The sequence below is a fragment of the Ambystoma mexicanum genome, chromosome 8 (assembly GCF_040938575.1).
Source record: "Ambystoma mexicanum isolate Mex_15411 chromosome 8, UKY_AmexF1_1, whole genome shotgun sequence".
Lineage (NCBI taxonomy): Eukaryota > Metazoa > Chordata > Amphibia > Caudata > Ambystomatidae > Ambystoma > Ambystoma mexicanum.
In genome coordinates, this window is record NC_090929.1 from 20,810,415 (window position 1) to 20,828,727 (window position 18,313).

The window sequence follows — 18,313 nt, forward strand, 5'->3', positions numbered from 1 at the left end:
CCCTGGCTGCTAGCGCACCATGGATTGTTTCCAAACCCATGGGGGAAAGGCTTAGACTGATGAAATCCACAGGGAGAACCAGCAGCGTGAGCCCCTGGCTGCTACCACACCATGGATTGTTTCCAAACCCATGGGGGAAAGGCTTAGACTGAGGAAATCCACAGGGAGAACCAGCAGCTTGAGCCCCTGGCTGCTACCACACCATGGGCTGTTTCTAAAACCATGCTGGAAGTAGGGGAAAGGCTTAGAGGAGTTTTAAAAGCCGCTCATCTGTGTAACACGGTCCCTGGGGGAAAAAATCAGGCACTGATTGGCTTACAGTCAAGCTTGCTCTGCAGGCAATGGAAGGGGCAGAGGGAGGCGAAACCATAGTATAAAAGGAGACTGAAATTCAGAGAGTGGGTGGTTCGGGTGAGGGTAGGGGTGGTGACAGACCAAGAGACCAGGTGGAGGAAGGCAATGAGGAGGCACATGGAGGTGTATTCCTCGGGCAGTGTGCACGGTTAGGTATTCATGCGGGAGAGTGTTACTAGTTTGTGAGAGTGAAGCAACCCTACCTAAGCAGCCCTCTATTCCTTTGCAGTTGGTGAGCAGATGCAAGGGCTCTTGGTCATGTGACCCAAGCCCCACCCACCCACCTGCCAATCACTGCTAATCTGTTGGTGCCTTCTTGTTTTCCTGCCCTTTAGCTCTATTCAAGTAGCCATCCCTCCTCTTTTCCTTTGTAGTTGGTGAGCAGGTGCAAGTTGCTCTTGGTCACCTGACCTAAGCCCCACCCACCTGCCCCTTCCTTTCTTAACTCTTAGATCTACAGCATCTCTCGCCTGGGCATCCGACGTTAAGTGCAGACGCAGAAAAAGGGATATCCAGTTTGGACCTGTGAAAACCCGAAGGACCGAAGACCAGAACTGCTGCTCATCTCACATCAGGTAAGCTTCCTCGAATATGTGCTTCACCCCTCTCCCAACAGCCCATCCCTACCATCACCACTCCTCACTAGCAACATATTGAGGACTGCGTCATCGTAGACCCCATCAGCACTCCATCATCCACCACTACACAAAAAAGGTATATTTGCCAATGCCTGGTTAATAATCAACCATGCAGCAGACATCGCTGACCCCATCACAACACATGTCTTGGATGTCATCTTCACTACTGTGACCTGGTTGACATCTGCCTCCACCTACATCCTAGATGTCCTCTTCCCCAACAGCTACAGAATTCTGTGAGAGCAAAAAAGATCAGCAGAAGCCTCTCCATCATTCATAAGGCATCATAGCCCTGAATCCAACTGGACGTCGCCACCTTTGGCTCTTTCGATGGCCTTTCCTTCCACTTCTGGATCTCGCCAACCAAAAAGTTACTTTTCACCTCATCTAAAGATGACCCAACCCTAACACTTCATTGATCTAAGACTTCACTGACTTTGTCACCGCCGTATCTCACATGTATGCCAATAATATTTAACCCAGCGACTACAACATCCCAGCGACCAAGCCAATGAAGGGCGATCTCCACTGCCAATTTGATACTCGGAACCTCACACAGCACACAAGTCCCAACTCACAGAACGGTCGTAATATCCACTGCCCACCCTCCATTTCAGCTCTCCACTCCCGCTTCATCAGTCAAACCATCTGGAAATCCCCTTCAACATAAGCCACATCGCACCAGTCAAGCAAACCCATTGGAAACCCAGCAAACAAACCTTCATATCATTCAAGAACTTCCCTGTGTAGGCTCTCATGAAAGACCTTGCCAACCTCGACTTCACATTGGCTAATCTACCTATGATGAACCAGGACTGCAACTTGCTTCTCCAAGAACTCAAAACCACCCTCACAAACAATATCAACTGCCTTGCCCAAGTGAAACAAAGCACCCTCAAGCCCACATTTTCCATACCCTATTACACCGAAGAACTCAAGTTCAACAAACGATCCGAAAAAAAGAAAAGACTTGGTAAGTCCTGCAGCGCATCCTACCTCACCCATCTCAAGAAACGACTGATCAGCATTGCCAACTAACAACCATCGTGCCATAGCCAAGGCCAACGATGAAAGCAGAGCCCTCTTCAAAGTCATCAAGTACCGTACCAACCCTCTGCCCAAACTACCCGTGCCGCACATCATCGAAAAATCCACCACCATCAACTCCTTCAACAAGATCCACATGATCCACCAACACATAGCCACCAATGCCACAACTGACAGCACACTACACATCCCATCTTGCAAAACTACAACTACCTTGACAACTTTCAAGGCAATATGGAAGACCTTACTGTCACCCAGGTATCCATTAAGGTCACTTCGTATGCAGACAAAATCCTCCTTCCCTCCTTACTGGGAACCCTTCCAACTGAAGCACTCCTCCCTTACCTGAGAATCATCAATAGCTCCCTAACGCAAGGCACCTTCCCCTCGACCCTCGAGACCAGACAAATCCTCCTGCTTGTCAAGAAACTAACACTGAACCCTGACGCAGCTACTGCCCCATCACCCATCACCCATCTTACTTTCTTAGGTAAGTTCCTTTAGAAACCAGTAGCCACACAACTCCTCCAAAACATAGGAGCCAGCAAACTCCTGCAGTCCTACCAATCTGGATTCAGACCCAGATTCAGCAGAGAAATGGCTACTACACAGTAGACCACTAAACACTCACCAACAATCTCTATCGCTGCATGGGGATCAGCAAGATCGTTCTTGGCTTGTTCAAGTCCTACCTTGCTAATCGGCACCAGTTTATACAAATGGATTCCACCAGATCACCAAACTCAATCTATCACCTGTGCAATCCCGCAAGGATCAATCCTCTCACCCCATGATCTTCAAAATGTACATGGATCCGCTCAGAACCCTCCTCGCTGCTCCACACAGCATCCACATCCAGCAATATGCAGATGACACGTAGCTCTACAGCAAGATATCCTTCATCAAATACCTCCACAGGCTCACTGCTTGCCTCGCATTGATCCAGTCATGGATGCCCAGTGCTTACCTGAAGCTCCACCCCTCCAAGAATGAATTCCTATGTCTGACCAACAATACCAAACAACCTGACATCCAGACCTGGCTCTCTGCTATGAACCTCAAGGACCTCATACCCAAGCTGGCCACCTGTACCAAGCCCCTTGGGTTTGTCATAGACAGACACCTCTCCGTCAAACAGCCTAGAGCAAGAAAGACACATACGGCTTGGAACCAACTTTCTCTCCTGCTGAAAATAAAGCCCATAATCCCAGAAAAAACGTCTGATCTGCTGTCCAAGACTTGGTCACCTCCTACCTGGATGATGGCAGTGCCCTTTTGAAAGGCCTTCCGGAGGCTACCCCGGCACCTCTGAGATGTGTCCTGCATTGCGCAAGATGACTCATGAAAGGAATTTGCAAATAAGAGCACATCACTCTGCCCCTCATCGAAGTGCACTGGCTCTGGCTGCTAGCAGTATAATCTTATAATCGGGCTGCATCATTTACAAGGCTGTCTCCCCGAATTCCCTAAGTCACCTTCCTGAGAATCTCAAAATCTCCAGCGGCCTACAGTCCACCAGCTGTAAGGACGTGTGCAGACTTAATCTTGGCCGCTGCAGGAAAGAAAAAAACCAGAAGACAGGCCTTCTGAGTCAATGCTCCAAAACTCTGGAACCTTCTCCCCATCAAGATCAGATTCACCCCTTTGCTTTTGCAGTTTAGGATGGAGCACAAATCACACCCTTAACTCTCCACCCCTCCTGAGACTGGGTGAGCGGTTTCCCATAGTTTCCTCCGCGGCTGGTTCTAGATCATTGCAGCCCAATTGCCCGTCCTCCCCTGTTGGCTCCCTGTTTTACTGCTTCCTACACCGGGCTCCTCCCCAATGATTTTGTGGCACTCTGTTGCTCCTCAAAGCTAGGTTTGTGCTTAAATACCCTTCTAATAATGAGTGTTTGTAAAGGTGAGGGTATTAGTGAGGGGAGAGTGAGAGATGGGGGTCTAGGAGGGAGGGTTGTAGGTTGAGTGAGAGGGTGTTGGGGAAAGTGTAAGGTTAGTAGAGAGGAGTGCAGGTAGGAGGGTGGAGGTTGGAAATGAGGGGGTGTTAGAATTGTCAGTGAGTCTATTGGGAGAGTGAGCAGGGCACTATATCCCTGCAAGGGCAGCACATCCCTGAGTTGGGGGTGAGAAGGGCATTATGAGAAGAGGGGTGTAGAAAGAGGCAAAGTGAGTGGTGGGGAGAGTACTAGTATGGAGAGGGGTTAGGCATAGTGGTGTTAAGTGGGGGGAGTAGCGGGGTACGGAGAAGGGTGGTGAGAAAGATTGGAGCTTGGAGGTAAATGGCGAGAGGAACATAACAGGGATAGAGAAGACCATGTCTGGTAGTGTTAGGAAAGCAGGTGGGTGGAGTAGGCGGAGATACGGGTGAACGATAGACATAGGGAGAGGAACATCTGGGTATGGAAGGATTAGGAAGGCACAAACCCTTACGTTGTCCCATCAATTGGGCAACTAAGAGTCAGTACCACCTAGATTGTTATGCCATCCAGATAGCAATGCCATTAGACAGTAGGGGCTACCAATCTCTAGATACCATCCCTGGGCTAGGCTATCCCATTCAGATAGCAATGACATTAGACAGTAGGGGCTACCAATCTCTAGATAACATCCCTGGGCTAGGCTATCCCATCCAGATAGCAATGCCATTAGACAGTAGGGGCTACCAATCTCTAGATAACATCCCTGGGCTAGGCTATCCCACCCAGATAGCAATGCCATTAGACAGTAGGGGCTACCAATCTCTAGATACCATCCCTGGGCTAGGCTATCCCATCCAGATAGCAATGCCATTAGACAGTAGGGGCTACCAATCTCTAGATAACATCCCAGGGCTAGGCTATCCCATCCAGATAGCAATGCCATTAGACAGTAGGGGCTACCAATCTCTAGATACCATCTCTGGGCTAGGCTATCCCATCCAGATAGCAATGCCATTAGACAGTAGGGGCTACCAATCTCTAGATACCATCCCTGGGCTAGGCTATCCCATCCAGATAGCAATGACATTAGACAGTAGGGGCTACCAATCTCTAGATACCATCTCTGGGCTAGGCTATCCCATCCAGATAGCAATGCCATTAGACAGTAGGTGCTACCGATCTCAAGATATCATCCCTGGGCTGGGCTATCCCATCCAGATAGCAATGCCATTAGACAGTAGGTGCTACCGATCTCTAGATACCATCACTGGGCTGGGCTATCCCATCCAGATAGCAATGCCATTAGACAGTAGGTGCTACCGATCTCTAGATACCATCATTGGGCTAAGCTATCCCATCCAGATAGCAATGCCATTAGACAGTAGGGGCTACCAATCTTTAGATACCATCTCTGGGCTAGGCTATCCTATCCAGATAGCAATGCCATTAGACAGTAGGGGCTACCAATCTCTAGATACCATCCCTGGGCTAGGCTATCCTATCCAGATAGCAATGCCATTAGACAGTAGGGGCTACCAATCTCTAGATACCATCCCTGGGCTAGGCTATCCTATCCAGATAGCAATGCCATTAGACAGTAGGGGCTACCAATCTCTAGATAACATCCCTGGGCTAGGCTATCCTATCCAGATAGCAATGCCATTAGACAGTAGGGGCTACCAATCTCTAGATAACATCCCTGGGCTAGGCTATCCCACCCAGATAGCAATGCCATTAGACAGTAGGGGCTACCAATCTCTAGATACCATCCCTGGGCTAGGCTATCCCATCCAGATAGCAATGCCATTAGACAGTAGGGGCTACCAATCTCTAGATAACATCCCAGGGCTAGGCTATCCCATCCAGATAGCAATGCCATTAGACAGTAGGGGCTACCAATCTCTAGATACCATCCCTGGGCTAGGCTATCCCATCCAGATAGCAATGACATTAGACAGTAGGGGCTACCAATCTCTAGATACCATCTCTGGGCTAGGCTATCCCATCCAGATAGCAATGCCATTAGACAGTAGGTGCTACCAATCTCAAGATATCATCCCTGGGCTGGGCTATCCCATCCAGATAGCAATGCCATTAGACAGTAGGTGCTACCAATCTCTAGATACCATCACTGGGCTGGGCTATCCCATCCAGATAGCAATGCCATTAGACAGTAGGTGCTACCAATCTCTAGATACCATCATTGGGCTAAGCTATCCCATCCAGATAGCAATGCCATTAGACAGTAGGGGCTACCAATCTTTAGATACCATCCCTGGGCTAGGCTATCCTATCCAGATAGCAATGCCATTAGACAGTAGGGGCTACCAATCTCTAGATACCATCCCTGGGCTAGGCTATCCTATCCAGATAGCAATGCCATTAGACAGTAGGGGCTACCAATCTCTAGATACCATCCCTGGGCTAGGCTATCCTATCCAGATAGCAATGCCATTAGACAGTAGGGGCTACCAATCTCTAGATACCATCCTTGGCTGTGGAGGGAACAAACCACACTGGGCAACAGAGTGAGATGCTCCTTATTGACACCCCTCGCTCCCCTTTTTCCATCCCTGGGCATTATATTGAAAAATGTACACATTCTGACCTTAAGCTCTATTTATTTTTTTAATCAAAATTAAAAACCAAATCCCTTTAATGTTCCTAGAGTCTCTGTGATACAAGCCAGACTGTGTGGTGATTCTACGTTCACTTAAGGAAAGTCAACGTGATTTCTCTATGTGACGCCTTCCGATGCCTAAGATGGACAGATAATTTAAACAATCTTTAACCTTAGCCGGTGAAGTGATACTGGCAGATACCACTGGCACCGTTTGTGAGAGGTTTGTGAAACATAAGACGTTTCCAGTTTACTTCTTACTCTTTGACCATCATGGTGCCTCGGCCATGTTTTAGCAATTTATGGACTTCATCTTGCTGCGTCATCAAGCATGTGCTTGGGATAACTTCTAGCAAAACCTCATTGGAACACATGCATAGTCTGCACCATGTCACATTTAGCCCTTCAAAAGGCACGGCCGAAGGCTACGTTGGAGAAGTGTCACCTTGTTCTGACCACAGTGAAATATCTCAGCTTCAAGGTCGGCAGTGGAACAGTGCAGTCATAAGAGGCTTAAATAAAAACTATACAAAAGATTCCACAACCAAAGACCACACAAACATCTACCCCTCTTTGGATTTATAGGAAAATACAGGTGGTTCATCTCTAATCATTCAACATTGGCTGAACCCTTTTAGTGATCATCTCAAGAAGTCCAATTTCAACTGGATCAAGTGGACTGACTATATAGAAAAGAGCTTCAGGCGATTCAAGCACACCTTTTGTCATTAGCCTCTTATTCTGCCTGATTTCAAAGATCCCTCTATCATGAAGACTGATTCTTCCAGGCAACTGCTTTGGGCCTTCCTATCACAAGTGCGGAATGGAATAGAACAGCCAATACGTTTCATTAGTGGAAAGCACTTCTCCAGGGAAACAAGTTTGTGTCAATTAAGTTAGTGTCTGGCCTTTAATGTAGGATATGAGCACCCTTAATTACTGTTTGACTTGGCAACAATCTGCATACCGCTGTCCATGCACAGCTTAAATTGCTTATGAAAATGAAGGACACCAAACTTCAAGTTGTGTGGTGGTTTCTCTCGCCAAACTTTATAGTTGTATGTTTATTAATCGAGAGGAGCTAGATTAAGTAGACTACCTGAGAGCCCAGAGGAAGGGTGGGACTTGTCCCCCATACCTGGCCCTTGGGTTGATGGTTGGGGTATTTCTTTAGGTGAAGACCAAAGGATTCTTTAGTGGCAAGGCCATTTTACCTTGGAAACCAACATGAGCTACAGCATCTTTCAGCAGAAGGGCATCTCTTGAGGCAAAGATACTGCCAGGGCCAACAAGAGTGCCCTACTCTAGAAGACCTGAATAACAGGGTGATTCCTAGACTAAAGGTTTAGCCCTTGGGCAACACAAAGTTTTCGGGGAGCCTGGACACAGAGGTTGGTGGTGCCCAAGGGGTAAAGGCTCTTCCGACTCCAGTTATCACACGAGTTGCCTCTGGCTGGGCACCTTGGAATGAAGAAAACCAAGGAGAAGTTGACTCTTCACTTCTGATGGCCAAGATGGGGGTTGTGATAGGGGGCTACTGTACAATCTTATGACCCATTTCAAATGCCGGCCCAGGTGGGTGTCAAAGGGCAAAGGACACTTTGTCTAGCTCAAGTGGTTGGGGTACCCTTTGAGAGTATGTGAGTAGACAGTTAGTCCCGTAGACCCTTCTACCTCCTCAGGTAGCAGATGTATTTTTGGTTGTTACTGACCATGTCACCAAGTATCCTGAGTCGGTCTCGATGAGAACTGTCCCTGCCAGAGCAATGGTCATGGTTCTCTTGGCTATTTTTACTTTGGTCGAATTCTCCAAAGATGTTGCTTCTAGCAAAATATACAAGTTCATGTCTCATTAGAAAAAAGCTTTTGTGGCAGCAATGTGAAGTATCCTACATATTTTTCACCGCATATCGTCCTCTGACCAATGATTTAGTTGAAAGTTTCAACAAAACCTTGAAGAGCCTGGTTGGTGTTTTGACAGAGCCCCTAAAGAGGAAGTGGGATTTCCTCGTACTATGCCTTTTCTCTGCTGACAGAGAAGTACCTCAGGAAGGAGTTGGATTCAGCACATTTGGGTTGCTCTTTGGCCACTATGCAAGATGTCCCCTCACCTTAGTCCATGAAGGTTGTGGAGCCACTTCACCTAGTCATACCTTGAATGTGGTAGAATGTCCTGCGACTCAGGAGGAGAATGGCTAGGATGATGGGTGAGGCAAGGAAACATCTGATAGCAAGTCACTTCTCATAAAGCATTGGTTTGTTCAGAAGGCTTCTCAGGTTGCTTTTGTAGGACAGAATTTTTCTCTGGGGGCCTACCGAGCGTAGCGCTTTGGAGTACAAATGGACTTGCTCCAAATTAACTGATAGATTTGGGTATTTCAAGGAGGCTCCCAGAGTCTTCCACGTCAACAGGTTAAAGCCCTACTTCCATACAGAAGTGGCTCCCCGGCTTTTGGAATTTGACCAGGAGCGTTGACAGAAGTGAGCCTCTCCCGTACCTTCTCCAAAGATGGTGCAATGTGAAGGCTAAACCTCTCTCCACAGTTGGCTCCTCGGCAACCGGGAGACTGTACGGCTTTGCTACAGCAATTCCACTTCCTGTTCTCACCTACACCAGGCCTTGCACCATTGTGTAAATATGGTATAGACACTGGGCATAGTGTGATCATCAACAGGAGCTGCAGGATGTCTACTGCCGTTAGGAGCTGCAAAAAGGCAGAGATCGCCAATATGTTGGACTTAAGGGTGATACCTTAGCAGTCCATGGTCCCGTACTGTCGGGCTGGTTCCTAAAGCAGGAACTAAGGTTCTGTGTAGACTGCAAAGCTCTCAGTGCAGTCTTCAAAACGGATGCATGCCCGAGCTGATGTGCTGGTAGACTATTTTGGTGCTGCCAAATTCGTAAGCACCTTTGAGCTCACTTTATGCTACTGGCAAATAACTTTTACCAAGCAGAAAATGCTATTTTCCACCCCAGAGCATCATGACTTGTACTATAGAATGCACCTGCTACTTTTTAGAGGCTGTGGAATTACGGCCTCAGTGGTCTTGCAAACTTCTCTTCCGCCTACCTGGATGGCATGGCGGTCTTCAGTTACTGCTCAACGGAGTATATGAGGCATCTCAGTCAGGTGTCGGATGCTTTGACAGAGGCCCAATTGACTATGAAGGCTTCAAAGTTCCAGATAGGTCTGAGTTCAGTCACCTGTCTTAGCCATGAGGTTGGTAGGGGCAAAATTCAGCCTCTTTCTAGTAAGGTCCAAGTTTTATAGGACTAGGAAACTAACAACTCGGCCACAAGTGAGAGCCTTCTCGGGATTCACTGACTATAACAGAAACTTTGTGTATAACTGTGGCACAATAGCAGCCCCATTGGCTGCTCTGACTTACCAAAGAAGACTCTGAAAATATGCATTTGGTAGGGGAATGTCTGAGGACCTTTAATGGCTTGACGGAACCCTTCTGAAAGGCACATGTCCGAAGGCTTCTAATTGCAGACTGTCCTTATTTGCACAAGCAGATGCTTCTGAAGCTGGAATGAGGGCCAGTACTCTCCCGACGTAATGAAAAGAGCTGGCACCACCCTATCATCTACATTAGTAAAAAGCTGAAGGGTGTATAGAACCTAGGTGTGCCACAGTTGAGAAAAGAGTGTTTTGCAATTGTGTCGGCCCCCAGAAGGTGTACACCTTCCGGATAGAAACAGACAACAAACATGTGAAGTGGCTAATGCACATAAAGGGGAAACCCCGAAGTTGCTCAGGAGGGCCATGATTCAACAGGAGTGGACTTCACTGATGTCCATATACCTGGTTATGCCCATGACACTGTAGATGGTCTTTTTAGAATATACAGCTGACCAGAACTGAAGGTTCCTCCTGCAGTGTTGCGGGCGTGTGGTCAGTAAAAAGCCAACTTTGTACCTAAAGGGTTATCCCCTGTACTTCCTTCCAGCTTTTCTGAGCTTTGGATTTTATAGTTCCTCCCAGAGGCACCCCATGATGTCCATGTTAGTCATCGGGCTGCTCTAGTGGTAGCCTTTTTGTTAAACGTCTTTCATTGTTTGGGGGTGGTAGAGAGCCTGAGCGTGATGGTGGCGTAGCATAGAGTCTCAGCGGAAGGCAGAAGACATGCCGGCTTTTATACCAGCTGTGCTCACCAGACCATGAATAGAACGTAGAGCTGGGATGTTATAACCTCCTGGGGTCAGAATGGTGCCCTTCATTTCCCCAAAGCTGGCCTGCGGACCGAGAACAAGAACCAGCAAGGCGGCACTGACGTGCGATGCAATGGCGGACCCGCTGGAGTGCAAGAGTAGGAGGCGCTACCACGCTTGAAGCCCTGTAGCGAAGGCACACTACAGATGCCCAGGATACCGCTGCAGAATTGCTGCTGCAGAAACCGCCAGCTGATGCTAGGCTACGGGGGTAAGGTAGTTGCTTGCCCTGCTCCCAGCAATGCCCGGGTCCATAACAACTAGCACAAAGGGGAGGCCGTGTGCCAGCAAGGAGGCATAATTCCCCACACCCAAGGCCCGGATACATTGGGTGGCTGATGGATACCAGCCAGATAAGTGATCCTGGATGCCAACACGCGGCCCAGATGCTTTGGGGACCGGCGGATCCTTGAAACTCAGCCTTTCATCCTTCCGAGGTCGATAAATGAGCACCACACACCGTGGGTAATAATAAGCAGCGCTCAGATGCCTGAGGGTTCGTAGCACTATATAAATGCTAAATTATTATTATTGAAGTCAGCGCGAGACATGCGCAGTGAAATGCCAGTATCTATGGGGGACAAAATGACGCAGATGACATAATCACCATCCACAGCCTCGAGCACCACTGCCTTCACACGCTGTGCTGGCAGCCCATCTGACATTCAAATAAATGGCAATTTGTTTTCCATGCTACCACATGGGACACTACACAAGAAGCTATGTTGGCAAATGCATTGGACAGCGAGAGGGCGCTGGGGGGTGCAACCACAACCCAGGCCGGGGCGACTGCCAGGATATACCTATACCTAGCGAGCCTGGTGCGTGGGACCACTACTCCCTGCGGGGGGGGAGAGAACAAGGAGGTGGTGTTGGTGCTCTAGACCCTCTGCGAGACATTTGGGACCCGCAGCAACCATGACTGCAAAAGGGCTGGCCCAACCCACTGCTCTCCTGTTGGCCTGTGAGAGGGTATGGCAGAAACCTCCACTGGCAAAGACGAAAAAAAAAGGAATAATGACCCAGGCTCCACGGCAAAGACAAAAAAAAAAGGAATAATGACCCAGGCTCCACTGCATTGCTTCAACGCTGATCTACTAGACAACACGCAAAAATGGATGTGCAAAATGAGCTACAGACTCCCCTAACGGAGATGAGAACGATTGGCCATAGCATGCAAGAAACTAACATCACAGTGCTGGAGATTAAACAGGGCATTCAAGACATACAAAACCGCCTTAACGCCCCGGCAGAGCGCACTACAGACCATGAGCAGGGGATCAGCATGCTCGAGGATAATAGCGCAACAGCCGCCACTGACCTGGATGGCCTCATTAAAGAAGTGCAGCGCCTCGGGGCAAAAGTCGTGGATCAGGAAAATCACTCCTGACGGCACAACCTTCGAATCATCGGCCTGCCGGAGATGGCAGAGGTTCCAGACCTTGAGGCATATCGGCTGTTCCAAGACCACTTCGCATATTCAAGACCTGCACGCCTACACCATTGAAAGAGTACACAGAGCGCTGATCCTGAAACCAACAGCTGGAGATTGCCTGAGGCCTATAACAATGCAACTCCTCAACTTTCAACATAAAGTGGCTATACTTCGCGCTTACAGAGCGTCGGGCACGATTAGAACAGAGGGGAAGGAAATCCGGATTTTCAATGACTATTCTTTGTAAGTTTCCCACCGAAGGAAGAGGTTCACCCCTCTATTCACCGCACCAAAAGGCACATTGCATACATTCTATTTGAATTTTCCAGCAGTTAGGTGCATCCTTCTAGATTAAACATGCCACTCATTTGACGACCTAGAAGACACATGGCGCCTGCTGAGACAGCGACACCTAGTGCCTACTGACTTTTCCCCAAAACCCTGAGGAAGAAGGCTCGGCCCGCCAACCGGACGCCCCACCGTGGCGCCTCCAACAGCAGCAGCGCCCACGGGGCAGGCGACCACACACACACACACAGACAGGTGGCCCAAAGGCCCCGGCGCACGGACCACCCCACTCCCGTCGCCTCCTTGATGGACCCTTTCACAGATTGCTATACTCCACCGTAAGGTGCACAGATGGGGTCTCTACAGTGGGTTCTTCATGGGATACTATGAAACTGGACCCTACTGCATCAGGTGAATTAAGTCAATCGTCAGATAACAGTGGGTCCTGGCCTCTCCCCTCCCCCTCCACTTGAGCCCCCCCTCATTCCGGAAGCGGCCACCGGTGGGCCCCCCACCATGCCTGGAATTAGAGGAGAATCGACTCGTCATTCCCTTCTACTTTTACCAGTGCATGGGCAGTTAAGAAGTTGTATTGGGACTCTATATACCCGTACCAATGTTACTGTGTTGGCCTCTATGTTCACAGCCTTGTTTGTTATGTTAGCTATTGCAACACATGCTAACACACCACGCCTAGACACACGGCGACCCTATCTGACATGGATGCGCCCCACTCCCCCCAGACCCCGCCGCCACATGTCAGCTTTCCTTGGCTATGGCTGAGCTACACCTTATTAATGTGCGGGGCCTGTGTTAGGGAGAATTCTCTTTTTAGGCTGAATTTCCTAACCTAGTGAGTCCCCCAGCAGCTTTGCTGGAATTTTGGGGTTTATTGTTTTCTCCTGCCAAGAGTGAGACTCTTTTACCCTCACTCTTGGACATGATTTGAGTGTGTTTCTTTGGATCTAGATGTGTTTAATGGGCTATGGGGTCTTTTACTCCATAGGGCTTCATGTGTTTTTGTGATGTGTTACACAGCACCCTCAGTGCAGTGACACAGGGGTGTCATAGTGACCCCCAGTATAGACTCCATACCCTGGGACTGACTACTCTCTCCCAGGGCATGTAAAGTCACCATTGACTTTACTAGTCTTAAATTCTGAACAGAACCAGTACAAACCATCATATTGTGGACGTACTGGCTGGGGCAATTCGATTGCCCCAGGGTCTGTTAGTCGAGGGGGCACGTCTCCGTCCCCCCTGATCGAGTTTTGGCTGGTGGCAGTGGATACTACTTGTTATATTCAACCGCAAATATTTTCCTATGGGATTTCCCATTGTTTTAGGCTACTATCTTTATTTAATTATTTACGGTAGCCTCGAACATACCGCCGGTTTATTTAATTAATATTAATTCTCCGGTTGGTATTTTTTGCCAAAACTTGATTCTAAAATGGCGTTTGTGTTCTCTTCTGTGACTCCAACCCAAGTCGAGCCCTTTGTCCCACTTTTGGCGGGCTTCTCCACAGAAGCCCTCCAAAGTGGTGCCACTCTGTCTGGGGTACTTGGGAGGGGTGGAGGGGAATTTAGGCACTCTGGACTGAGTTGCCTAGGCAACTCAAGTCGCACTCCATCCTGATTGGCCCACCATTTAGCATGTTTGAGTGACAGCTAGGCTGAGTGAATGGGGGTTTGCTGCATAAAAGCAGGGCTTTGGGGACAGGAACTTCAGAGGTCGCCACAGGACCTAAGAATCCGACGAGGGAGAAGCTGAGCCGACCTGCCACGACACCACCACCGGTGGAGCCCTGCTGGACTGCCTCACCACTTTTCCCAACGACAGAGAAGATCTCCCTCCGGAGAGTCTTCTTCATTTGACTGGTGGGGATAACCAGTTTTCACCGTCTTTTCGCCTTCCTGACGTACCTCGTGGCCGCCTTGCCTGTGCCAAGCACCCCGGCAACCGGGATACCACGTTTTACCACGACCGCGAAACAAAGGTACCACCTTTAACCGGAAAACTCCACGGCTGGTTTCTTCCCTGATAGTGCAACGACCTTCATTTTTCCTCCAAGTCGAGATCTTCTCTTCCCCTGGACGACGACGCAACTTGCACCCACTACCAGGAACAACTGCCACCGCTGGAGGATCCACCAACGGTGTGCAATGTACGGACTGAGAGCCGTTTGTGGATTACAATAGAGATGCCCCTATTGCCCTGGTGGGGTGAGTGAACTGCCTTCCCAACCCAACCCCGTTTTAGTTTCCCTGATTCACGGCTATCAAGATGTGTTTGCTGGAGGAATACAATATTGCATTGAGTGTCGCGTAGATGGTTAGGGACGCACTGTCGCTTGATTGGGTGCCTCAGGCTGTTAGGCAGAAACCTGTGCAGTTCCCTTAGGTAAAGGAGGTGCGTACTCTGGAGGGTAAGAGTATACAGTGTATATTGCAGTGGGCTCATAAATGAAAGAATGGAGGGAGAGAGAAAATCAGCTCGAAGCAGACATCGCACTTATAGAAGCCCGACCTAAGCTGACCCGCGACCACCCCACATATTCACAGCTTAACAGGCTCATAGGGGAACTTAAGCAGATTACAACTCAGCGAGTTCAGAAATTGTTTACTAGCTGGTCACATACCTATTACCAGGATGCCGACCGACCTCTCCACCTGATGGCGCTAACCCTCTGCACCAGGCAGGCCTCTTAACAAATATGTATTTGGGATAAGGAGGGGAGGTCACTTACAGATGAAAGACAAAACCGATTTGCTGAATTTCCTCGTGAATTATACGCCAAGCCAAGCCCACTCGCCCTGAGAATACCTCAACAGTCCTTAACTCACTCCACCTACATTCAATCAGCCACTTACAAAAGGCTGTACTATAGAAGCCAATAACAGTGGAAGAAATCTCACTTGACATCACCTCACTATCTGGAGGTAAGGCTTTCGGCCCGTATGCTATACCAATTGATCTCTAAAATAATGAAAGATCGCATAGCCCCACGGCTCGAATCGGTCTTCGAGTCTTCTGCTAAGGGGCACCTACCAAATTCCATGATGGAGGCCAATATTGTTTTCCACAAGCTGTGGGGTGTTCCTTTTTCCCCCTTTTATATGCATGGTCTATAGAACAGTTGGCGGAGAAACTCCACATAGACCCACTTTGGAGCAGTTTGATCAGTGGTATCGAGGAGCACCGCATATCCTTATACGCTAATGACCTGTTGGTCTATGTACGAAACACCTCGGTGTCACTCCGACGCCTGTATCACCTATTACAAGAATTTGGGCCCATGACGGGATATAAAGTGACCTTGTCGAAGTCGGAGGTTCTCCCTATTAGATCAGACATACCATGGGACCCTTGAGGGGTTGCCCCTTTTCCGCTACAACACGCCATCAAATCCACATCACCCCGATCATCAAAGATCTCAGAAACCTAAACTACACACCCAGAGTGGCAAAAGTAACCAAGGATCTTACTAGATGGAATACGCGGCCACTGTCGCTGATGGGACACATTAACGCTTTCAAGATGAATTTGCTCACAAAATTGATTTATCTCGCATTAATGCGTCTGTGCGCCCCATCGCAGAAAATATATAATGATATGGACAAAAAACTGTCCAAATTCATCTGGAAGGGTAAAAAGGCCAAGATTCGGTTTGTATATCCTGCAAGCCTCTGAAAATGATGGTGGCCTAGCGGTACCAGTTTTGGGCACCAATTACCAAGCCGCTCAAGTGTGCTGGCCCGAAAGATGGCTTGACAAAACCGACTCGGCCAATTGGTTCCAAGTTGAGCTATCGCTGATGTCGCCATATACGCCAACTGAAATTCTGGCCATCTCATGGAACAAACTGCCTGAGAACTAACACATCGACTACTAGGCCCAACAATAACTCAATGGCATAGAATGAGAAGATTAGTAGGAGCAGACACCCGGGTTGCCCCCACCTGGATAAGTGTGTGCGCAATACTATCGATAGGCCCATACCATGTGCTGCATCAGCTTCAAAACTCCCGGTGGCCGGACGTTTGGGTGACTCATCTATATGTTGGGGAAGAGCCAATGGGGTTCCCAGAGGCCAGTAGAGTACTCCAGCTCTGACGCCCTGAGCGGTTGCTTTACCACACCATACGCGGAGTGAATAAAACGCATATCACCAAGCAGGTACTACAAGAAAGACCCCCACAGCAGGAGAACAGGAGATGGGACAGAACCCTACTAAGTTTCCGAAATTACGTGCATTCTACTCCCTCTGCACCCCTAACAACACCAAACGCAATATCACATCAGCACGATGGTCTAGCGACTTAAACGACTCAATAGACGCAGGCGATACATTCAACTTCTTTGAGAGGATACCTGCATTGTCATGTGACATACGCAATAGAGAAATCCAATATAAGTTAATTCAACGGCTTTACTACACCCCTACTAAACTTCACTGCATGGGCCTGGTATGCTCCCCTGCATGTTGGTGCCAGTGTGGTGGATTGGGCATGATGGGCCATATCATGTTGACATGTCCGGTTGATATTGATATTTTATTTCTATCGCGCTCATACACGTGTTATACACAACAGAACTATTGGAAACATATACATGGGTTGATCTCCCCTGTCCCACACACCTCCATCGACTTCACCCACGGGCCCATGCTCTTTGGAACCCACGACAGACTGGCATGCAGACCCAAATGTGAGATTTGTGGCACAAGTAGTGTTCTTCTCGGCCCGCAAGCTGCTAATTATGCTTTGGAACGGGGCCAAATCTCCCACCAAACAGTCTAGCCTGGGGTTGATTCTTAAATTGGGTACACTAGAATGTTCAGGGATGTGAAGGCGAGGAAGAACCTTGCAACCGGAACAAATCGGCGAACTCTTAGATACTTGCCTCTTATAATGCATATGAATATAGGCGGAGGTGCCACTAAAATACATGAGGCTGAGGTCGGTATGAAATCGTTGCGTTCTAATTGCTCTATACAGCCTTCGTTAGGGATGAGTCGACAGGTGCTGTATGTGGAAGATAGTGGGGAGGGGAATTGTTTCGATACAAGGATGTATTAATGGGAGGGTAGATAAAATGTGTGGGTGGGTGGGACTGGGAGCATCCCCATTTATGGACTTTTTTTTTTGTCCTTTTTTCCTTTATCTAGTTCTCCGTAGGCGGACTATGAAACTAATGTTGTATTGTGTTGATGTATTTGTTTTGGCAGCAAAATTGATAAAAAAATGTGTTTTAAAAGAAAAATATATTTGCATTTTTAATAGCGCACAAAGGCTGTGGGCATCTAGGCACTGTTGCATACAATCAGCGCAATTCAGTATAAGGCTGTGGGCATCTAGGCGCTGTTACATACAATCAACGCAATTCAGTATAAGGCTGTGGGCATCTAGGCGCTGTTACATACAATCAGCGCAATTCAGTATAAGGCTGTTGCAGTCAAAGTTTGTCGAACTTTTAGCAGTTGGTTAAACAGGTGAGTTTTAAGTTGTTTTCTGAAAAGGTGGGAGATTATTCCAAAGTGTGGCAGAGCAGAAGGAGAAGCTGGAGCCACCCGCTGTCTTGCGTTTGAATCTTGGTGTGCTGAAGCAGTGGTTGTGAGTGGATTGCATGGGTCTGCTGCGCACGTGTCTTTTGAGCGAGGTATGAGTGCGCATTGTTGTACAGCCATCGGTGGGTTATGGAGAGAATTTTGGATGACATTCATTCACAAACTGATCTTCTTGCCTCTGAGATATGATTGTGTTTACTCATGGACTTGTAGTTCGGACAAGTTTT

The 18,313-nt window shown here is 48.4% G+C and overlaps 1 protein-coding gene across 2 annotated transcripts in view; it reads left to right on the top strand.

Annotated features, from left to right (window-relative positions):
- ODF2 (outer dense fiber of sperm tails 2) overlaps positions 1 to 18,313 on the top strand; it is a 1,029,707-nt gene that overhangs the window by 565,260 nt on the left and 446,134 nt on the right. Inside the window, exon 34 of one of the 2 annotated variants that reach the window (XM_069609164.1) lies at positions 807 to 929. The exons of the other annotated variant lie outside the window; for it this stretch is intronic. Within the exon in view, the coding sequence (XP_069465265.1) occupies positions 807 to 929 (123 nt within the window). The remainder of the gene's footprint in view (positions 1 to 806; positions 930 to 18,313) is intronic. 2 annotated transcript variants of the gene reach the window in all.